The 24,390-nt window shown below is 38.1% G+C and overlaps 1 protein-coding gene across 2 annotated transcripts in view; it reads left to right on the top strand.

Moving 5' to 3' along the window:
- PTDSS1 (phosphatidylserine synthase 1) overlaps positions 1–24,120 on the top strand; it is a 29,399-nt gene extending 5,279 nt beyond the window's left edge. The window contains exons 2-13 of one of the 2 annotated variants that reach the window (XM_054646566.2): positions 143–234; positions 1,723–1,767; positions 3,894–4,018; positions 6,987–7,145; positions 9,723–9,874; positions 11,784–11,925; positions 12,837–12,949; positions 14,390–14,455; positions 17,264–17,363; positions 18,525–18,593; positions 19,118–19,187; positions 20,549–24,120. In XM_054646566.2, the coding sequence (XP_054502541.1) occupies positions 143–234; positions 1,723–1,767; positions 3,894–4,018; positions 6,987–7,145; positions 9,723–9,874; positions 11,784–11,925; positions 12,837–12,949; positions 14,390–14,455; positions 17,264–17,363; positions 18,525–18,593; positions 19,118–19,187; positions 20,549–20,658 (1,243 nt within the window). In that variant the 3' untranslated portion in view covers positions 20,659–24,120. Of the gene's footprint in view, positions 1–142; positions 235–1,722; positions 1,768–3,893; positions 4,019–6,986; positions 7,146–9,722; positions 9,875–11,783; positions 11,926–12,836; positions 12,950–14,389; positions 14,456–17,263; positions 17,364–18,524; positions 18,594–19,117; positions 19,188–20,545 lie in introns of both variants that reach the window. The other variant, XM_054646558.2, reaches the window with a different exon arrangement.
- Positions 24,121–24,390: the final 270 nt, after the last annotated feature.

Raw genomic sequence — 24,390 nt, 5'->3', positions numbered from 1 at the left:
ACTGTTTTAACTTGTTACATAATGGGCATGCATATTTCTTATATTTAATTTCCATGTATTCTTTATTTGAGTAATATATCTTGAGAGCCTTTTGACTTCATCCTTATAATGTACTTTAATACTGTGTTGTCTGTCTCTTTAGGGATGATTCTGTACCAGAGGATAATATTTGGAGGGGTATCCTCTCTGTGATTTTCTTCTTTCTAATCATCAGTGTTCTAGCTTTTCCTAATGGTGAGTAAGGTTTATACAGCTTGTACTTCATGATTTTTAAATGTGGGTTTCTCTTTATTGCCACTATATTTACTTCGACTTTTATTTAAATACCAATTTTCAGTGTATTTTTCTTTAGTCATTTGAATTCTTTTATGTTAAGGAACAGTCTAAAAATGGGTTGTAGTCATACTGAGCAGAGATAAGTGTTATTTATAGCTTGTTATTTATAGTCTGTATTTAACAAGGAAGTCAAGTTCTCAAAATCAGTGTCCTATTTGCAGATGTGCAGTTGCAGCTCAGATTGTAAGTAATGATGCTAACAGACCCTTAAATAATGTTTAGGAGGACTTTGCCTCAGTGTGTTTCAACAGAAGTGTAATTCTAAAAGTTCTCAGACACAGCACCTTACCAGAAGATAGTAATAGAAATGATTTAAGTTGCATTTACAATGTAAAACCACAGTTGCTCAGTAGAAATTAAAGCTGGACAAGAGTTTTGGTAGTTGTGTGAGGAGCAGAAAGTATAAAAATGTAAGAATGTTTCTGTGTCACTTAATTCTGTGGAAGAAATGCTTATACCTGGTATGTCTGTTTTGTTTTTTTCATTTTTGCTTATTCCTGTCAGCAAAATTGTGAGTCTTGGGTTAAGTCTAAACTGTCTCACAGTTTGCAATGTTCAGGAAAAAACAGTGATCATGTGCAGGGCAGCTTTGTACTGCAGAGTTGAGATGTGTTTTCCCCAGATGTTAAAAATTCTATATGCATGCTTTTCACAAAGTGCTGCCCAAAAAACTGAATGCCAGAGAAAAAGGAGCTTGATGCATACAGTGGTGAAAGAGTGGTCTGCAGTTTGTGCTGAAAATATTTGTTGAGCCACTTCTTGCTACCTAAATGTATGATTCATCTTTAGACATTTTCCAGTTTCACCTGATTTACCTTCTCTGCTGTTCACATTAGCTGAGAGGTTTAATAAATCAGTTTCATCCCTGGCTCTAAAGTAAATAATTTGACACCAGTAAAGAGCATAGGTGTCTTCCTTCTCGTCAGCTATATATGATGCTCAGTTTGGAAATTTCAGGAGGCCTGTTTGGTAACATTTCTTGTTGGTCTGAAGGCTAACCACCATGTTTCTTTGTTAACCAGACGAATTTGTATGGGATATCTTAACTGGGAGCAAGCTGCAGTCTGGAAACAGGTCAGGACATCCTCAGGTGACACATGAGATGTGGTGTCTGCTGAACAAACAGCATGCTACTGTTCTGGACATGACTCCATAAAAACAGTGAAAAATTGTCTTCATGTTACCAACTGGCAGCCTCCTTTTTCCACTCTGAAATCTGCTGGAATTTTTTTTAACAGCATAGAGCTCCAGCTTTCAGGTGTATTACATAGTTTGATGAAGAACTGATCCATGCTCATGCCAAGTAGTCATATGCAATGACTCAAAAATAAATTTTGTGGTTTTTACTGACTGTCTCCTAATAAGCTTTTTGTTTGCTGTCTATAGGACCCTTTACACGTCCTCACCCTGCTCTGTGGAGGATGGTTTTTGGTAAGTTTGTGTGTCCAACTTTTGCATTGATTTTGCAGGACCTGCCTTTTTAACTTTCTGATGAATGGAATTGTCACGAAACATAATTGTGTGTCAAACTTGTGTGAATGTTACTTTCCTCCTGCTCCTGAGCAGTTGCTTATAATCTATTCTTAGTTATGTCTGGGAATATCATTGTAGTTACTCTGTGTGGGGATGGTGTAAATGAAATCACAAAAAAGGGATCATTCATTCTGATACAGTTTTAATCCTGTTTTGTGCTTCCCAATCTCCTTCCCCCACACCTTTCCTACTGACAGCTCTTCCAACCCCAGCTACTGCATATACTGTCTGATTTTTAAACACAGTTGAGTAGTTGGTTTCTTTTCATTATTGGAAAAATATGCTGTTGCTTTATTTGTTTGCTAAATTGTAGCATTGCATAGGTTAACATTTATTAATATTCTTGACATGTATGTATTCATATTCTTAACTTATTTCATTAAAAGTACCTGTAAAAATCAGTTGCATTTACAGTACCAAAAATAATTGTTAGCTACAAAACTCACAAGTGAAATTCTGCTCCTTAAACATCTGAATTACACAGCAAAATCATGAGGAATTTTATTTTCAAATAATTCATGGTTCACAGAGCATATGCTAGACTGCACATATGCTTATTTTTTAGGCAGACTGAATGTTCCTCTCTCCTGCCACCTTATATCTAAAAATAAGTAGGTTCCCAAAGTAGCTGATTACTCATCTGTTGACATTGAGAGGATACTGCTGATTAGACAGTACTCATTAAACAAACTTGCTTCTTGGAAAGTTTGGGAAACACTACTCCTACTGCAAACACTAGCTCCTACTGCTCACTTCAAGTTTCACCACATGTAGAGTGAAAGGTCATTCTCAATGTTGGTACTGTCAGAGCTTGGCCCCTGTACTTTTGGGAAAAGGCTGCATGCAAAATCAGGAGCAGCATTTTTCCCTGTGTAATTCTTCTTCTGGTGTGGTTCATTTAGCTGTGTTTCAGTTCTCAGACCCCTTCAATAGAGGAAGGGCAGGACTGGTGCATCCTCAACATTTGAAGATGCACCCTGGCCTGCAGGCTGTGCTTCATTTAGCAGGGTGACATCTGTTGCCCTTGTGTTTTTGGGAGGGACTGCACAGGACCATATAGATACTTCCTGTGCATGTGTGTGTCTCTGAACAAAAGTTACTTTCTGGTGTACACTGAGGGCTATCAGCATATGAGTCCTGGTTATAGTTTAAAAGGCCTTTTTAGAATTGCTGGAGTTTATTTTGAATGGCAGATCCAAAGTTTATTCAGATTATTCTTTCTGCCCTCCATGACATTGCTGCACGATACATTTGAGGCTCTGGAAAAAGTGTTTGTATGCCTCCTCCAAATTTGGTTTTGGATATCTGGGAGCTTGTGAATAATGTAAAGATATGGTCCTAACAAAAACTTCTGCCCACAGAGCTACACCTAGGACTCAGTTTCTAATAAATTTTTCTTTTTTTTAAAATAGTCCTTATTCAGACTGGAGGAGAGAAATGGTACTCCTAAATGCAATCATGTTTCATAATTTATAGTGGTGTGAAAAGAAATAATAATCATATTTATCTTTAAAAGGTTCAAGCAGCAAATTTTCCAGCTCACAAAAGTAACTCAGACATGCATTAGTTTATAATTACTCTTTATTAGCAGCACAGCTCAAAATTGCCAAGTGGCATTATTAAATTGATCTTTATGTTAAAATCTGTGTAAAGGCTTAGGAACTTACATTAGTGAGACCAAGAATACTTAAAGCAAAGGACAGAACTAATGCAATCCTGGATCCTAATGTATTTCTTACTAAGGAGCTTCCTGATCACAGCCTTGTACTACACATGTCTAAATTGATTAGACTGATTTTGTTCATGCAGTTGAGCATGTGTTGTATCACTTGTCACAGGATGGTGTATGAAGGGCTGAGTGCTCAGACATTGCTATCTGACTGGGGTCTCTTCAGCTTTTCTGTATGTAGCTGCTACATACAGAAATTCATTTGTAGAACAACTGTTTGAAAGCAACTTTTTGAACTCTGTGTTCCAAGCAGTTTTGTGAGTGAGCATGATTTTAAAACTGAGTCTTTTTGCAGGTCTCAGTGTGCTCTATTTTCTGTTCCTGGTGTTCGTGCTCTTCCTCAACTTTGAGCAGGTAAAAGCAGTGATGTACTGGCTGGACCCTAATCTTCGATATGCCACAAGGGAAGCAGATATTATGGTATGTATCCATGGCACTTTATTGTACATATTTTAGGCATGTTTTATATGAGTGGGAATGGATAAATCTGAATTTGTTGCCATGAGCAGTGCAAGTTTGTGCCTATACTTGACAGAGTCAACAAGTCCTTTGTGTCAACAATTTATTTACATTGAAATCAGCTGATGTGAAAAAGAGTCTTCTCAGTATATTTTTTTTGCTAATGTAGATGTTTGGATGAGTGTGCAATTTGGAATAAGATATATGTTTGCAGTGGGGTAGCTTTGGGTGCTTTTCACTAATAGATATGAGGATGGATACTGAAAATAGACTTAGCAAGGTAGTATCTAAATGAAGCCTGTACAGTATGTGTTCCAGATCAGGGTTTTTGATGCCACAGTGCTGCACTCAAAGAGCTTTGGTCTTATCTTGTTGCTCTGAACTTAGTACATTACTGTTGTGCTATGGAGCTTGTGGAGTCCGTGTTTGTATGGCAACTGCAGGACTCTGCTCCCTTCCAGTCAGTCAGCAACTGAGCACTGATGATGGTACCATTGGGAAATTATTTCCATGGACCATAATCTGGAGTGGCATAGAAAGCCAGGCTTGTTCTTCTGCTCACTGAGCAGCTTGCAAAGAGTTTTCCATACGGAGAACATTCCCCTTTAGGTGGGGACATGAACACAGGGAGCTGAGCTTGTAAAAGGAGGCCTGGGAGAAGGGAGAAGGGTGTGAGTTATGCAGGGAGGCAAGCAGAACACAGTGCGAACAGTTGGGCACCAAGCAGAAGAGGAGGCTGCGTGGGGAGGCAAGAATCACTGATCTTGCCCTCCTCACTATCACATCAAACTACTCCTCACCATCTGACCAACATGCTCCCTTGACCTTGTGTTTGTGCATCTGTCCACCAATGTCATCTGTTGACTGCTAGGTGCTTCTATAGGGCTCATGCTTCATGAGTAGGGAAATTGAATGGCTGTCTTTCACAAGTGGCAATTTACTGCTTATGCAGACCAAGGCACAGCACCTCATCAGCAGTGGCTGCAAACTCGTGCTCTGTAGCACATGGGGGAATGGAAATCTTTACAGGGCCGTAAGCTCATGTTGGCTGATTGATAGTGAGGGCTGCATGCAGGCTCCTTGCCTGGAAAACTGCATGCTTCAGGTACTGCACCTCAGCCTGTCAGCAGAACGTGCTGTGCAGCTCTGGGCTGTGACTTTGGGTTCTGCAAGGAACCTCCTGTGCTGCTGGAGAGGGGAGGGCAGCCTGCCCTTAGGATAGGGAGGGGCACATGGGTAAATGGAGCCCCAGCACCAGTGTCATTGGTGTTGCTTGAGCAACAAAAGGGTGCTGAGACAAGGAGTCTGTTGGTTTGTCAGATTCACCTGGCTCTCCTGTCATTTAAATTAGAAATACATTCTAGCTAGGGGAGGACTAGTATTACTACTAGCACAGAACCACAGTACAGCAGATTCCCTGACTGTAGCAGTCAGTGGAAACTTGCCCTGGTCTGCTTTGCAATCCAGATATTGTCATTTGAAGTTGGAGTAAATTTTTAAAATGCAGCTGTAATGAAGGCTGCAGCTTGGTCACTTGCACAGGACTAGCAAAGTTGCTTGGGTATAAAAAAAAGTTCAACACATTTCACTGTATGACTGGCAGAACTGCAGCTGGAAAAATGAGATAGAGAGGAAAAAGCCTCAGTAAAAATAAAAGAAAAAAGCAAGGAGCCTGAACCTTCTGTGGTGTATTCCTTGCTTCTCATGCTGGCAAAGGAGGCAGTTTCAGTTCTCTTGGTGCACTAAAGCTGCAGGTTTACCATCCTTAGAACAGGCCGTGCACCTTTCTCTGGCCAGCAGCACAGGCATGCGCAAGAAAGCACCAGCAGTAAGAGTGACTCACAGTAACTACACAACTCCTATCATTCCACAGTGGGACTTAGCTGCCTGCTGATAGACAGATTTATATGAAATTGTGCATTCTTCTCTTTGTGGTGGCCAGGATTTAAATCTTTCTCTGCTATCTCGTCTTCAACTTGATTAGTGTTCATTTGTGCAGGATTAGGAATAGTTCTGGACTGAAAGAGAATTCTTTATTTAACAGCACTGAGCAGTGCTGCCTTGTCACCTGCAGGTGGCAATATGTATTTTAGGAGGATTGAAGAGCAGAGATTTTTTAAAATGTGTGTTTCCTATAAGAATAGTTCAATTTGTGCCTAGTGATGAGACAGAAGCCCACAATTGCAGCCTCCTGATGGCATACATTTTTTTCTTTCTGGGCAGTGATTTCTAGCACTGGCTGTACAACATGTTTTGAGAACCTGGTTCCTTTGTCATTGGTGACTAGAATATTAACTGGTATTCTTAAGGAATCTGCTGCTCATCTGTGAAAAAACATTTGCAAGTTCCCTTTGATCTTCCCATACATTTTTTTCCAATCCAAGCCTGTGGCTGAATGTCCTCAATATGAATGGGTTCTAGGAAATTGCTTTCATGAGGAAAACAAGACACAAAAGATACTCAAGTAAACGTTGACATGAGTAACATTACATCAGAAACTGAGGAGGATTAGCCACTAATGAGCCACATCTGAATACCAGGCAACATGAATGTGGAGAAAGGTGCTTATTTCAAATCAAGATTCCAAAGAAAGGCAAATAAATATTTTCTGGAGTATTTGTTTGCTGGTTTTATTGTTATGGATTTTATTGTTTTTGTTGTTTCTCTGTCACTTAGAAAATACATGCTACTTCAGGCACCAGGGTCCATTCTATTTCCCTTTAAATTAGAGCTGTACTGTGATGGCAGTACTGAGTCTTAGTACTGGAAGTTTTCTGCCACAGTTTAGAAGGATAAGAAAATGAAATAATGCTGATTTTAATACCTTGTAATTCCAGGCTTAATGCACTGGATGGAAAGATGTTTCTTCTTTCTGAAGTTGTGTGTTGTTGGAGTAATTTTGTTCTGGGTTTTTTTCTTTTCATAACAGGAGTATGCAGTGAACTGTCATGTTATCACCTGGGAGAGAATCCTCAGCCACTTTGACATATTTGCTTTTGGACATTTCTGGGGCTGGGCTATGAAGGCTTTGCTGATCCGCAGCTACGGGCTCTGCTGGACTATCAGCATCACCTGGGAGCTCACTGAGGTAGGCCACTTCCATCTTAGTTATCAGCAAAGGCAAGAGATGTGCATTGTTCTTGAGGGAAGAGTGAATGTTACTAGAAGGATGGCTCTCTACTTCTCAGTGGAAGTTTACAGTTTAAGTCTTATAAGCCAGATGTTGAGTAATTTATGCAGCTGAATGAACAGACAACAGCAAGCTGGGGTTTTGTAAGTGATTTTTTACTGCTTGAATAGAAAAGAAGTGTCGGTCAGCTTATTTGTGCCACTCATAATTTATTTTCTGCTGTTATGGGGATCATGCTACTTTTTCTACTTCACATATTTCCTAATTCAGAGCAACTGTTCTCCTTTTTCACCTTGCAATATCTGTGATCTACTCTCTTGGTCCCTCACATATAGCAATATCACACATTGTGTATAGTGATGCATAATGTACAAGTGAAATGGAGTTGAGGGACCTTCTTGATGTAAACACCTGAACTTAGTCTTTAAAATCAGTTTTCTTTAAAGCTTGCTGTCTTGAGAATGCTTGGCTTATCTGACAAAGCATTTGTAATTTAGAAGCATAGATAAGGATTTATTCGTCTAAAATTAAATTTTGGGTTTGAAAATCCTGGTGCTGTGAGTTCCTCTTCAAAATGTGTTTTTGTTCTGTGGCATTGAAGGATACTGTGTTTTCTAAGTGATTTTGAAATTGATCAAGATTGGGATTTCACAAGTACCCATTCACAGAAAACACCTCAGCTAGTTATTGTACTATTTTTTTCCCTCTGGAAAATAATGTATTTGGATTTGTTTCACTCATACTCTTACTGTTCATCATACAACCCTTGTCTTCAATTTGATACAGCATCAGGTGTCTAATATTCCCCTTGTTGGAAGGCAGATTATTGGAACAGATAATGTGTTGGACAAGGTTCAAAACACAGATATGTTATCACCACTCAAATGGATTTTTGATAAATCAGATAATTCAGGAGAGTAATTAGAAACCTCCAGAAGTTATCAGGGCAGTTACTTAGGGATTTAACTGAGTATTTCCTATTAGCATTCATGGATTGCAGCCAGCTCCTTGTTCTGAAATGGGAAGCTTGGCTCATGCTCCATACTTTTGGATTAAAGTTGGGGAACAGGCAGACCTTGGTGTCTCATTGTGAGAAAGCAGCTAGAGAACCTTAGAGGCTGTCAGGCTAACACCTGTGCTCTGGGTCTTGCTGCCTCATTATCTGTTACTTCTGGTGTCTTTGCCTGGAAGTTACTGACATTTATAGACTATTGCCCCTCTCAGGCTAAATTAATTAAAAATACGAAAGGGAAACTTTACCAGGACAATGAACAACACTGTATCACTTGGTTCCTGAAGAGAAAGTCAAGTTTTCTTTTTTGTAAAGGTTGAAATCCACGTAGCTTGTTCAAAGAAAAACAACTGCATTTGATACATTTTTGCAAGAGTTTTCACAGGAATTGTCATTGCCAGTATTAGTCACTGTAATGTACTGTAAATGAGTCAGAATTCATTCCTATTGTATACAGAAAACATCCTTGTTCCTTTTCTCAAATCTGATTTTTTTCAGTACTTTATGCTTACATCTCTGAAGAATAGATACTTTATTACAAAATCATACCAATAATCTTCCACCGCCACAATGTACGTACATTAACTGACAAGAATTGCACTGTGTTTGTGGAGGTAAATTCTTTAGTTTGCTATGTATTTTGTTAATTATCTCCTTGAGTATTGCAGAGGGACTGCTTAACACGTGGCTGTCTTGATTTCCTGTCCATAGGTAACTTCTCCAGTCTATTTTTTTTTAATTGCAGAGATTTTTCTCATAGAATAAGAAAGTAAATTTATTTTTCTTAAAGGAGAGAGAGGCAGTGAGCCTGTTTCTAGCTCTTGGTAAAATATATTTATAACTTGCCTTAACTCTGGCCAGTTGTTCCCCTCACTGCATCAGTGGAGTGGAATGTCCTCTTAACTTCTTGAGCCATTCTGTATTAAATATAGCAGCAAAACTTGCTGAAATGCTGTTGAACTCCTAATATTTTTACAGTCACTAAATTTCCTGAAAATGGAGTGGAAATAAAGAAGTCCTATGTCCCAAACACCGCCATGCTTTAGTACTGACAGCTTTTACAAATGCATCCATTTTACTTGCTGCATCTTGTTGCTGGTTTAGCAAACATACTAGTTAAAACTATTTAGCAAAAATGAAACAAAGATTCTCTTAATTTTATATTTTAAAGCACAAACCACCTTATTTCCTCCAGGAAAGGCAGTTGTTGTGTTTGTTTCATACATTTCTGTTAATGTATTGTGTATCATCTTTGAGAAGCCAAGGGCTGCATGATATCCTTATATACAGCATAGCCTCAACAGGAAACAGTGAGAAGGAAACCTCTGATGCCTTGTGTGATTCTGTTCAAGGCCTTCTGAAGTTCATGGAAGGATGTCCATCAAATTTCAGTGGCTGTGGCTCATTCCCTTTTGAAGTATGCTGTGTACTGAAAAGCTGATTTTTGAATGTGTACTTTAAAAGTGAATTTATATTAAATTTGTGCTGTTCCTCACCCAGAGTCTTTTTGCTGTATTCTATAGCTCTTCTTCATGCACCTTCTGCCTAATTTTGCTGAATGCTGGTGGGATCAAGTCATTTTGGACATCCTGCTTTGTAACGGGGGTGGCATCTGGTTGGGCATGGTAGTTTGTCGTTTCTTGGAGATGAGGACCTATCACTGGGCAAGCTTCAAGTAGGTCTAAATTAAAGCTTGATAAGCATTGTTTTGCATGTAAAAAAATAGCATGGAATCTTCCTGTGCTAACAGTGCTGTAATTTTATTTTATATGTTGAATATCAGTGTCATAGTAATGTTCCTGTATGTATATGTTTGTAAATGTGACTCTGTATATGATTTTCCTTTGCAATTTCAAGTTACAAGCACTGATGCCAATGGACAATACAAAGCAGTAAATTTCAGTTTATTTTGTATGCATAAAACTTTGAGGAAGTCAGGGAGCAAAACAAATTGTGATTGTTTTCTCATCCTACATTTTTAAAGTAGATTTGGGCTCACCTTGGTGAGCCATTAATGTGGCAATCTGTCAGCACTAGTAATTGCAGTGAGGCATGGGGCTGATGGTACCTGTGCTGTGAATTGCTTTACCTCATTGCTGACCTTCTAAAATAAATGGAGTAATTGTAAAATAAAGAGGCATTTGCTGTGTAAAAGTGCAACAGCTTATGGCCTAGTATGTCAGTTCCTAGCTGTCCAGTTGAGGTTTCTTCCATAGCTTTTTGCCCCTCTCCTGCCTTCTTCCCTGCTAGCTGGTAGCAAGCATGGATATCTGCACATTACCAATGGTAAGCATGAAACAGGGTCAAGTGCAGCGAATTGCCTTGAGAGAGGGAAAAGGAACTCAGATCTTGACTTCCAAATTTGTACCTTGTGTGAATTTCTGTACTGCTTTATTTTTTACCCACAGATTTGTTAATTACTCTAAGAACCATCCAGCCTTTAGTCTGAATTCAGTTCTCCTGCATTTCCATTAGAGTTGATGGTCCTTCTGTCTTTAGAGGGGCTCACTGAAAGTTTAAACAGCAGACTATCTATGGCACAACTAGTCTTTACTGTCTTTGTGAAATAATCTTTCCTCATGTTCTTTTAAATGCATGAGTAGATTTTTCTGACCTTTAACATGAAGATGCTGCTTCATGAGAATGAGAAGCTTTTGCTTGTGCCCTTTTAGTTTTTCTTTTTTTTTTCATTTAATAAATACAGATCTTAAAGTTTATAAGGTTCTCCCTAATCTAAGCTCTCTCTAGCCTAGAAGAACACAAATATTGGAATTATCAAATCTGAGAATTTTTTGGATTTTTTTTTTTTTGTCTAGAAGGGCCAGAGAAATAACAGGGTGAAAAATGGCTTCTAGTCCTGCTAGTCTTCCTTCAGAAGAGGAAGCTCTGAGTTTTTCTTAGATTCTGTGTCCTTTGGATGCTGTTGCTCATCTGAATTAATATTATCAAAAGCAAGAATCAGTAACACATCAGATGAATGTGCATTAAAATTCCCTTTTGAAATGGAATTTAAGTGCTTTCTAGCTTTTAACAGTGTTATCACTCCTCTCCAGGAGGTCCACATGCATCTGCTATCAGAACAGCAGGGCTTGTGTTTGCTGGAGGTGTACTATTATCAAACTGTGGAGCCAGTCCCTAATACAAATAATGAATAATGAATCTGAGAGATTCTTGAAGGATTGATGTCAGTGAGCTCTAGAACAAGGAGTGTTTCGGGTAAGAGCAGTGGCAACATAAACTAGGAAGAAATAGGCTCTAGATTTTCCAAGGAAGTTGCAGAATTGCTGTCCTTGTTTCTTTGTGAAGAGAATGATAAATGTGTTTTGTAGTTAGTTACTGAGTTATTGACTGAGGATAGAGAAGGGCAGACTTTGCTAGCAAAATACACACCTTGACTGAAATGCTTAATAGATTATTTTTCTGAATTCCCCCCTTGCCTGGTACATAGTTGTGTCTGAGAAGATCTCTGCTGACCAAACAAATGTGATTGTTCCTCAGAAACATCAGTAACAGAGCTGTTGCTTTTTTGTTTTTTTTCCTTCTGGCATATTCCTTGTATTTACTGCATGCATTATTTTTCCCAGGGACATTCACACAACCACAGGGAAGATCAAAAGAGCTGTGTTACAGTTCACCCCAGCCAGCTGGACCTACGTCCGCTGGTTTGACCCAAAGTCTTCATTTCAGAGAGTGGCTGGAGTCTACCTTTTCATGATTATTTGGCAGGTAAGAAATCAATTCTGTGAAATCAGAGCTGCCATCAGCTCAGTTACTTGCTGCCTATGTTGGACTAAAAAATATTCTGATGGACTGTGTGTCTGTTACTGAAGTACACACTTAAATGAAGTGATGATGAGGAATTGGACAGGGCACTTTCATAGAAGTTATGTGGTGGTACAAGAGTGTAATTACAGAATCTGTGGAAAAAGCCAAATGTTACTGATTGCTGTATTGGCTTTTTGGAATTGACAGAGATTTAAAAACTGCTAGTCAGTAGAGTTTGGTGGTGGATTTTTAATTTATTTTTATTTTGTTGTGTTGATGTGACAGGAGATTAAATTTGGTTTGTGTGGGGGGTGTGTGTTTGTTTGTTTTGCTTTGCTTTTCTTGGATTTTTTTCATTTCCCATTGACTGTTGAACGGATCAGTGATACTCAGAATACTGTCACTGATCCAGCAAGACTCTATAGTGTGTCACAAATGCTTTAAAATCTTAAAACTAAAACTTCTGTGATTTTTAAAAAAAATCTTAATTTAGTGTTTTAAAGGAAAACCATAAATATTTGATATAGTTGTTTGAGGGTTTTTTTTAATGTATGATCTCTTCTGCTTCTCTCCCAAAATTGCCTTGGTTATTTGTACTTGATTTAGGATATGCAAGCTATCAGAAGATCTCTACAGGGTGAATTAATGTCTGGTCCCTTAAATAGTTTTGGGAAAGAGAGAAAATACTTTGATAGAGGTTTCTAGGGGAGAATTTTTTGTTTTACTAGTATATTACTTGCTTGTCCTAGCAAAAGACACAGCTGGAATTCCTTATGTTCTAGTTTCCATCTTAATCTTTGCACATTTTCTGTACTAATTCATTAGGAATTATGTAAGTTGAACATTATTAACTAGCTTTTTTTTTGATCTAGCTAACTGAGTTGAACACATTCTTTTTGAAACATATCTTTGTGTTCCAAGCAAGCCACCCTTTAAGCTGGGGGAGAATTCTCTTCATAGGAATCATTACAGCACCCACTGTAAGGTAATTTTTTTGCTTCAGTGTTTTTTTCAGTTTAAAGTAATTTAACTTCTAGGCATTCAAGAACTACATATAGTTTGTGAATAATTTCACAAATGTATGCTTTTGCCACCGTAAAATGCAAAACAATAATCTCTTGTCAATAAAATGTATTTCCTCACAAATAAACTAATGAGGTAAAATGTACATAACAACTGTGTTGCCATAGGGATGCAGAGCCAGTCTGTTCCTTCTCCTGTTTGTGTAGCATCTCCCTGTTTTGTGAGGTAGCTGCATATGTTATCCTTGAGGACTGCATGTGAAAGTATTCAAGTTAATGAGTCAGGTGCTCCCAAAAGTGTAGATGAGGAAAACCAGAGCTGTTGATTTTTCTAACAGCTCCTGATTGTGATTGAGCAGTAGCTTATTGTGAGAACAGAGCAATATTTATGCAGCATTGACAGCTGTATAGGAACATGAATCTGTCTTTGGTCATGCGTGCTGTTTTACCTTGTTAGCAAAGTTCCTTAATTTTCTTTTTTTCCCCATTTCATGGTTGGAGGTAGAATGCACACAGGTCTGAATTTAGAAGCAGAGAATTCCCTGTTCATGTCCGAAGTGATGTTACCTTGGACAGTTAAATGGCAGCCATGAATTGGTTTATTCCTCAAATAGTGTCTTAAGTTATGTGCAGTGATTTCACACTATTAATTAAATCACCCAAAATACCCTGTGAGCTCTTGTATAGGTGAATTTGTATGGGTTTTTTTTTTCCCTTGTAGCACTTGCACTCCTGTAGAAGTCTTTATTCTTTAGCAGTCCTTGTATTGTTGGAGTAATAACACTTGTCTTCTCCATCTGTCAGTAGAAATCAGAACCTGAGAATGGAAACTTTGATTCCACTTCTTTGGAATTCCCCTCTCAAAACTCCTAAATTTCTGGAGCATAGAGAGCAGAGCAGAATGGCCTCCATACTGTTTTCAGAATAGTGAAAAATTTTACTGTTCTTGAGAGGAAAACATGCCAGTGGTTAGACCATTCAAACATAATATGGAATAGCTATATTCTTTAAAGATTCAAGCCCACATTTCTCAAGAAAATGTGGTTGTTAATAAATAAAAGGTGAACTGTGGAAAAAAATGAGGGATTCTCTAATTCTTTTGAAACTGTTGCAGTTTTTCTATAGGAATTGGAGACTCTGGAGAGGCAGGAGACAAATGTTGCTAGCCTACTAGTTTGGGTACTTTCTCAGTCCTTGCTCTCAGGATTGTTTTGTGTTGTCTCAAGCTATTTGATATATGTGATAATCTGGTAGATGGATTCATCCAGAATGATTGCATGTGAATTTAAACATCAGCCCTTCATTTTCACTATAGATACATCTGTAACATAATTTTTTTTCTAAATGTAAATATTCTGAGGACTTTCAACTTCACTGAAGAATTTTCTTTCTTCCCTTCTCAGGCAATACTATGCTTACCTCACAGACACACAGTGCAAGAGGGTGGGAACTCAGTGCTGGGTGTTTGGGTAAGTGTTCTTGCTGCATTCCTGAAGCACTTGGACAAGTGTCAAGGATGGGTCCAGCACAGGAACAGGCAGTTCCCATGAAGCCTTGTCTTGTTTTGGTTTTGCAAGTTCAGAGGAAAGGGAGATTCTGAATTTGGAGGAAGAACATGGGAAGTAATGGAGTAAGGACAACAGAAGGAATAACTAGGAGCTGGTGGATAAAGCTAGGCTCTTTCAAAGCACCATTGGCCTTTCTGCCCATATTCTTAGTCAGGTGAGAAGGAAAAAGCTCTTACCTCTGCAGCTTGATGGCTGTGAGGGTGAAGTTTCCCTGGCTGCCAAGGTGGGCATTGCTGCTGTTAGCAGCATCACAGCAGAGGACAGTGAAACAAGCCATGGTTATCCACTGTTTCTGTGAGTGTACTATGAGCCATGGTGACCTTGACTGCAATCTCTTTTTCTCTTAGAGAATACCTTTAAATGAAGAGTTTGCATGGTTGCTTTCTGAAAAATTGTTAAGGACTACAGAACCCATCATCCTTGGTCCAAAGCTCTCACTGAACACATTAATGTAACATGTGTCAATAAATAGATACCCAGATATGTCTGCAGGATTGCTTCTATTGTCTACTGCAATAAAACATTCACCCACAGTCTGATCTAATAATGGGAAGTGGTATGGAATAAGTGTTCTCCTTCCTACTGCTTACTTCTGTAATCTGCTAGAAACAACAGAGCATCACTAGGAATGCCTGTTGATTGCAGAAAAAGATGAAATCTTCCAGTAATGTAACTATCTAGAATATAATTTCTGAAGCAATTAAAAGAAGTATATGGAACATTCATCTCTGTGGTAACCAAGACACTTCGAAAGGCACAAATGGGATTTTAAGCAGCCTAACTATGGATATAATTAAAATTAGTGCCTTTCATTAGTACAAAACTGTTTCCTTTCAACTTGACATAACTATTGCATCACTCTTGTTAGATATAAAGTGATGTAAAGCATGAACAAGGTCAGTGCAACAGTCTTGCTGAAATTGCACTATTTTCATTAAGATGAAGCCTTTCAAAAAGGCAAATCTGTTAGAATGTTACAAGACCATTTTGCTTGAAAGAAAACTTACCATATTTATTTTTATGGAGTGCCGTCACTCCCCTTTAGTAGGACACTAACACCCTTCACTGTTAGCATCCTTCTTTCTCTTTTCATCAGCTATAATAGCTTTCCTATTGTAAAATGTGCTTAACCCAAGTATTCTTGACAGGAATAACAGAATGTATAAGTTCAGGGCAAACAGCTGTATTTTTGGAGTCCTTATTAAAAATGGCCTATTGTTTTGTTTATGCCTTTGAGTGTATCATAACCCTGTGCTTGTTTCCTGATGGTGATCTTTCTCTTCCCACTCTGGTTTCATGATTTCTTACTCTGCAGCTAGATCAGTAAGAATAATATAATACCAAGAAGGAAAAATAGTTACTAAAGAGAATAATACTGCTCTCAATTTTTTGTTAATATGCGTCTCATTGATTTGTGTATTGGTCAGTTGGGTGTTACTGCCACATTTTTAAGTTTTGGCCCCATTTATCATGCTGGAAGTCACATTGAATAGTACAAGGAAAGCTGTGATTTATTACTTATACCAGGACCATCTCTGCAATGCCAGTGATTTAGTCAAGCACACATTTTCCTTCCTCTTTTGTGGGGGAAACTGGGTCTTCCCTGAAAGGCAGTAGTGCCATTTTTTTGTGAACTGGTTATTGAGAGTGCTGATAGGGAATGTGTCCTGCAGTGTCAAGCTTGGGAAACTAGAACACTTGATGTGATGTTAAGTGTGTCTGCACATGGGTGAGGAGGAGTTTTCATGCATTGCTCAGATGTACAACCTTAAAGCCTCTACTGAGCAAGCTAACTATTACACTTTTAATTTAATAGTGTTTTTCATTATTTGCTTCAGATTGAGATGAGTCAATTTCCTGCACTTTTAATGCAGGTTTTTAGTGTCACTTTTCTACACTTGTATTGTTAAACCTACCTAATTTTCTCTTCAGGACCTATACAAACTAGATTTATTTTCATGGCAAACAATAGAAACTTTGGATTCATAAACAAGTAGTGGAAAAGCCTTCATAGCGTTGAACCTGAAAAGATGTAAACACCTGGTAGCAGAGACAGAGATTGAGATACTTTTTTTGATCCTTTTAATGTCAGAGAGGAAAGTAAAAACTGCATTTTTTCCTCTCAAATTTCTCCCCAAATCCTCTGAGGCTGTTGTGTGGACCTGAGTTTACAGATAAACCAGAGCAAATGCATGGGTTCTCAGAGAATTTGAAATGTTGTTTTATATGACTTTTCTCATATGTGAAAATATGGGAAATACATGCGAAGCAAACAAACTAGACAATTTAGAATTGCAGTAAATTTACATCTGGTAGAGAAATAAACAAAGCTCAGTTCTAGTTCATCCATCAAGGGAGTCTGTTGGGTGTTCAGCATGGAAAAGAAATTCATACGTGGTGAGAACTGAAGCACAGTGGTAGGCACAATTGAAGATTCTCTGCTATTGGCACACACTCCTTGTTCCCTTGAGCCCCATGGAACAGTGAACTGCCAGTCAATCACTTTTTGTGTGCTGTTTATGCTGAGAAAAGTATAGATAGAAAATTGCATTTGTCAGAGTTTCAGTTAATGGAGGTGTCAGGGAGGTGAGTGCTCACTAGAGGGTAGTGCTTGTTTAGAGCTGACAGTCTGGGGTCTGAGTTGTGAACATGTGAGTTAAATCCTTACTGTTTTTAATCACTCTCCTCCCTGCTTTCATTTACCCACAGGGTAATTGCCTTCCTTGAAGCTATTGTGTGCATCAAGTTTGGACAAGATCTTTTTTCCAAAACACAAATACTGTATGTTGTGTTTTGGCTTCTCTGTGTGGTAAGTGAAATTTCTCATGTGAAACATAAAGCATGACAAAAGCATTGAAAGCATCTAAATAGCTTCCTCTCTGGAACATTGGCAGCAGGGGATCATTGTGGGGCAATGCTGGTAAAGAGCCTTATGCATGTCCTAGTAAAAACAAATGCTAGATGGCTTAGAACTCACATTGAAGGGACTAGAATAACTTCTCATTTCTTGACATAGCAGATTACTGGTGCTTAACAATGAAACAAACAGTAGTTATAGGAAGCTTTATCTTTATGAGAGATGATGTCAGTTTGATTGAGCCTAGCTTTGGTGGAGCTTGCTGTAGTGCCTGCTGGAAATGAACAGGAGTTAATGGATAGTGTTAATAAGCAATGTGTGTTGTGCCACACTGAAGTCTTACAACTACATAAACAACCCTCATTTATCAAGCAAATCATTCTCACTAAGCCTGTAACTTTCTGTACTTCAGTGTGATTACTGCAAATGCAGCATGAAATGCCCATTTTATAACAGTAAATGGATGTTTGTCTTGCCAGACTTGTAACTCTGATGCCAAGCACATTTTTCAGAGTCAGTGAAAAAGAAGCCATTTATAATGGGCTGACAGATAAATACTTCTCCCTTCTAATTGGGAACACAGTTTGAACAGGTGATGGGGAGTCAGAATTTATTGTTCTCTTATTTAGCCTGGTGATTTTATTCCTGCTACTTCAGAGGAGAGAAGTACTGAATTGCTTCTCAGATCAGAGTACCATGAAGCCGAGTATGTAACCTAGCCTGAAGCATGGGGCAGAGAAGGAGAATTTGGTTTTCTCCCAGTCTGGTGGTTCCTGTTAATATACCTACAAGTGCCTACCAGCCCTTGTGTGATGACTGTACAGAGTGTGGACAGAAATCCTGCTGGCAGTGTTTCCTGTGGGTGATCTGGATGTATTTTTGGGCTTCCATTGAGAATTGTTCTGCATACCCCATGGTGGCAGGCTCTGTGTGTAGCTTGAAGTTGACACATGAGTCTTACTCATCCTGACAAAAGATGCAGGGAGAAACAGAGCATTAAAATCTAAATGTGGCATCTCCAGGGACTCTGAGACCTTGAATCAGCAAGGAATTTGGAAAAAGTTTTACAGATTGTTTTTCTTGTTGTTCTTTTTCTTCTCCACCCTTGTTTAGGCCTTTACAACTTTCCTGTGTTTATATGGAATGGTTTGGTATGCAGAGTACTACGGCCACCGAGAAAAGGTACTTATATAAAAGAAGCCTGGCTTTTTTTCATTCCAGAGTTAAGACTCCAAAGCTCCTAGATTTTGGAATTCTTTACCAGAGTTAGCATAAATAGGGATAAGGGGGGATGGTCTAGAGTGTAACTGAAGTCAAGAGAAAGAACTCTGAATTCAGCAGGCCTTGGACAGATCCCAAATTACACTGTGGTTTCTAAAGAATGCTGTCCTCTTAGTTACTCAAAATGAGGTCGTAATTTTAGCACAGCGTTCAAGGATGAATGGTTAGCTAATGTTCCCATTGTACAGGTGGAATGCTAGGGGAATATTAAGAATACTTGGTTACACAACAGATCACATGGCAAGTGGTGAGTTCCTACTGTATCATCTATGTGGTGCCTTCTAACTAGGAAGGGAAAAGTCCAAAGTACTGTCTGAATGTTTTATGAGGACTTCTGCTGCAGTTTCTAAGTCCATTTGCAAGTGGGAGGAGTACTGATAACATGAATCACCAGCATCCCAATGACATGTGTCCTTGTTTTGCAGACCTTATCAGAAAGTGAAGACAGTCCATACAGTCCAGATGCTTCCTGGCTTCATTCTAAATTCAGCAGAGGTATTGGTACTTCTGTAGCTGTATTCCTTAGATGGTATAATTAAGGCTCAGCTCTAGAAAATGAGGCTTGAGAAACTTACCTAGTTTCAGCTGGACTTGTTTTAACATCTCTGCAGGACCAATGCAGATAAATCATCAACAGAGCTACTTTTCTTTGCTTACTTTTAAATTCTGATTCTTGGAAAGGTATTTATTTTTTAATGTGTCAACTGATTTTTTCTGCTGTTACTCCAGGCCACTATTGTAGGTGTTGGGCATTATGCATTTCATAACTATTGTGAGCAGGTTTTCTCTCTGAGCATTGCATGTTTGACTTGCTGTACTTTTATTTCTTCTTGCTAAGAAATAGTCAGCAATGGGCCCTGGAGCTTGTGTTCTTACTGACTTTTGCCTTGTCAGTGCAGTCCTGATGGTCATAAGCAGCTTTCTCTGCACTAAGCAAAGGCAGCTTCTTTCTGACTTCTTTTCCCTACACTAGAGGTCAATTATCTGCCTCCTCCATAGGCCTTTTGGTGTGGTCTTGCTTATTGAACATATATCAGAAATTCACACCTGGAAGTTATCTGTCAGAGTTTATGTTCCAGCTGTTTGTAAAATTAAAAATATTTCTTATTTATCATAAGCTTGAAAAGCAGCTAAAACAGATCTTCTTTATATTTCATACATGATTTTTCTGGATGTTTATTCTCAGTTTAGTAAATTTGTGGAATTTTATATTTTGGAGAAAAATGATTTGCACTCAGAATGTTTTTTCCATTTATGCATGATTGAAAAATCTGACTAAAAAAACCCTTCTCTGTAGCTTCCTGTTACTTCAATAATTACAGGCTTCAAGCTTCTTTCACATTTTGTTCTTGATTTCTTGTTTTGGTGCCCACTGCCTCCCATTTTTTCTCAGAATAAAACATATTCTGTCATTTGAAAGACTGAAGTCTAGACGTGTACTCTTAAAAGACTTTGCTTAAAGTCTTATTTAAGACTTTACTTAAATAATTCTTGCTCTTATTTAAGACTTCGCTTAAATAATTCTTAATTTCTGCCACTAAGAAAAATGGGGAAGTTTAATTATTGATATAATTTAAATTGGAAGATGTTTCACCACTGAACTCTGCTATAGCAAACTTCAATTTTTTTTTTGGGGGGGGGGTGGGGGAAGAATTTTACAGGAGTCTTAAGAATTGCTTTAAAAAAATTAGGCCACTAGATGGAGTACAAGTATCAACCAATTTGTATTAGCCTGAAATAATCCATACTGTTAACACTGTAGCTCTAAAAAGCCTTACTGCCTTTCGGATAGGAGCTTGACAATGTCACCTAAATAAATATATATATGTATTAAATAGATATTTATTTCTCAGCAGGTGCTGACAATAGTCCACCAAAACATTCAGTCAATAGTGAAAGCCATTCATCTAGAAGGAGGAATCGACACTCCAAATCAAAAGTATCAAATGGAATTGGCAAGAAATAAGAGTGGTATCTAAAGATATCCTACAGTGTGACCAGAAGTGACAAAGAAGATCAGACCTGGCTCTGAATTACCAAATGGAAGATTGATTTTTAAATTAAAGTTTAAAAAAGGAGGTGTTGAAGACAAGGATGATGAAGATGGAGCCACCAGTGTAGTGCAGATTGTTGCCTGATGACACTTGCCATTCACTGATATAAATTGTTGCCTGATGACACTTGCCATTCACTGATATATATATCTAGTTTCATCAGTAGGTGGCATCAAAAGTTCATGAGGGGTATACTGGAAAAAAATGTTGTTTTATCATAGCAGGTACTCCCTGTTTTGTTTTCAGGTGTTGCAAGGCCATTTTTAATAGATTAGTTGAGGACTTCAACCCAAAGGTTAGTAAACTGATAGTGAGTTGGTGTAGTTGACTGAATTTTTTTTGGTCTGGTTTATTGTGTTGTTTTCTAGAAGAGTATGCAACCCTTTGACTAAAAGCAGCTCTGCCCTTCCTTCTCAGTCTCACAACAAAACTTTCCCATGCAACTGTTAGTAAGTATTTAAAAATTTCATATTGCTTGCTTTTATTTAAAGGCTCTTTAGGCCTTATGTCAGGGTTTAACCAGGAAGGAAATGGGTCCAGGTTTCTTTTAAAGGATGTGAAATTGATTTTCAAACACAGGGATTTTTTTGTTCTACATTGTCCTCCTGCTTGAGTCATACACATTCAATTTTTAAGTTTTTAAAATACATATATAAAAATCTGCTTCATAGTAGAGGGCCATGCCTCCTGTCCTCAGTGACAAAGGTCATGTTATTTCATTGTTTTTCCTCCTCTACTGTAGTGTGTTTTGCATTTTCAAGTGTAAATATGTCTTTTTTTCATCTGTGCCACATTGTGTGCAATCTTTCTTCCTACTTCTATTTGCTTCCATCCTAGCTGACCCAGAAATCCTATTGTCTTCAGACTGATATCAGAAACTGCTTTGAAGGCTCAGATGCCCTACTGAGCTTGGTGATAAAGCAGTTTTTTGCTGAAGCTGAGTTGCTTACTATCTCCATAAACACAATTATTTGTGGAGACTTGCGGTAGTGTTTGGTGTCTGAGAGGCAGCATGATGTGATAGAGCTCATTGCCTTGGTGTTTCCTGTCATGCATCAGATACTCAAAAGCAAAGTCTCTCTTTTCTTTCTTGCAATTTGTTTTTTTTTTTTTTTTGAGAGGGGTGATTTACTTTTTGTCTGAGTGTTCTTTTGGTTTTTTTTAATATATTAATTGTGACATCTAGCAAAGTGGATAATTCTCCAGCAGTGAATGTAATGATTAAGTCAAGAGGTAAGCAATCATGAGCAATCAGTTTCTGTATTAAGTTATCAAAATGTTTTAGTGCCAATTAAATTTTGGGATTCAAGGCATTCAGAGGGGTGGGTAGGTAGCTTAAGCAAGGATAAGTGATACCCATTAGTTACTTAGTCTTTATGAGAAAATAGGATTTGCTTTTTCTTTGACTAATGTTACTGTGATTTGCCACAGGCTAGGTACTAAAGAAAAAATACAGCAGAGACTTTTATGCAAGTGTATGATACTGTAAATAGAAGAAAGTATCCTGTGTAATCCATCAGTTCCTATGTGCCACAGATTATCAATGTTTTCAATGCACTTAAGTGTTGCTGCTGAGCTCTTCAGAGGCCTTTAATTTCCTACCCTGCTTTTCAATCAAACATGGAGTGTACAGCTTGGAAAGTAATGTAGTAGGAGCTGCTGTATCATCATTGCCACAGTGACATTTAATGTTACATGAAAAAATATGTTAGGGAGACTTTCAGGCTCTCCTACAACTACTTGGTTTTTATTCATACTATAGCAATTCCATATATTGCCTTTGTATTTGTAATGTACTACATATTGATGAATGTATTTGTAGATTTCTTTGGATACTGAGACATGTTATTTCTTTTATTTCCTTGGTTAAAAACTCAGTCTGTGTAAGACTGAAGAATGGCATTGTAAATTTTCTATTGATTCAATACCAAAGCAAGAGATTTGAAATCTAATGGTTTGGGTATTTTAAGTACTGTGGTTTTCCAGTGTGAGAGCCTATTTTGTACTTGCAAGGGGCATACACACCAACTATGTATACAAAGCTTACATGTGTAAACAGATGCTGAAGTATGTCATCTACCTGCCTTGGGGACAAGCACATGTTTTGTACATGTAGGCCTGGTGCTCACATTGCTGAACTGCACCCTAAAAATACTGGAAAGAGAAATATTGAAGTGTCATCTTGATGGAAGCTGACTTCTGTACACTATTACAACAGCTTTGTTCTGAAAAAATGTTGTTTGACAACACATTTAAATTATTTCCAATTAAGTCTTTTTACTTTAAATGTTTGTGTTTGGTTGGGTTTTTTTGGTTGTTGTGTGGTGTTTCATTTGGGGGGGTTGGGAGGGTGTTGGTTGTTTCGGTTTTTTAGTTATTTGTTTTGGGGGTTTTTTGGGTTTTTTTTAGTTGGTGGTTTGGTTTTTTTTTCCTTGTGTTTTTGGGTTTTTTTCTTTCTTTACTTTAAAAGAGAGATTGCTAGGGAAAAGGGAAACATAAGTAAACTATTCAAGTGCTGCTTGGTAAATGGCACTTTGTCTCCTCCATCAGCAGTTCTGGCTGGAATTCTCATGTGTTCTTACAAGTCCTCCACTGACTGACAACTGTATTTTCAGCCCATCTCTTTGGATGTGAGCTTTGCACTGGAAGGCATTGGAAAGGTGCTTTTGATCACTGCTGTAAAATTAGTGATCTCAGTTTTATCAGCTACTGTGCTGTTGCTGAATTCTGTATGTGTGTAACACCTATAAATGACAAATCACTGAGCTGTTTAGCAACAAGCATCCATGTGTGAGTTCTGCTGCTTGAACAGTGTTTTGTAACAGTCATGGATGTGCTGTCCTGTTTTAAACTACTCGTTCTGCCACAACCTCTCATTCCTGCTTTCCTGCTTCTGATATTCTTTCCTTTCTCTGTCCTCCAGTAATCTCCCTTGCTGCTGTGGAGAGATTGGAGTTGGCCCTCCAGAGGCTGTCCATCAATGTCAGTCATTGAAGGGAGGCTAATTTGAGGCAGCGTGGTGTAAGCAGAGGGTAGTGGCAAGAACTTGAAGTAGTAGATTAAATAAAAATTGAGAGTTTAAAAATAGATTTATACAATGAATCAGAGCTCATGTTGAGTACTGAATTCCAGTATTAAGGTTGCTGCATGGATCATACACCACATCTTATTAAATATTTTGAGCATGGCTTTGACCAATTCTTTTGTTACTCTTCTGTGAAGATCATCATTTGATGTTCCAGCTGTTAAAACTTTTTGTTTTGCTTTGTTATCACAAGAGGACACAGATGTTACCACATGTTTAATAATTTTTGAATAGAATTGCTTTGTATTGATTGCAAAGTATTGTATTTTGCAATAATTGTGTAAATCAACCCATGGCACTGGAATGTGTGTTTGTCTGTACCTGTAAGGCATGGGAAATTGACATATTGCCTTTAGAAGCTCTTATGTTTAATTCTAAGTGAATGAATTTTAACAAATGCGGTGGTTCCTGGGCAGCCTACAGTGCACTCTAAGGTTTTGCTGTAATTTATTATTTTGGAGCAGCAGATCTGATAATAAGAACAGTTACATTATCATTTCTGAAGCTTTTCTAGTGTACAGGATAAGTTCTTGTCTTACTAGTTCTTTTTTGGGTTTTA

This window comes from Agelaius phoeniceus, chromosome 1 (assembly GCF_051311805.1).
Source record: "Agelaius phoeniceus isolate bAgePho1 chromosome 1, bAgePho1.hap1, whole genome shotgun sequence".
NCBI classification, from domain to species: domain Eukaryota; kingdom Metazoa; phylum Chordata; class Aves; order Passeriformes; family Icteridae; genus Agelaius; species Agelaius phoeniceus.
The sequence above is the reverse complement of the archived record's forward strand: the minus strand, read 5'-3'. Positions and strand labels throughout refer to the sequence as shown.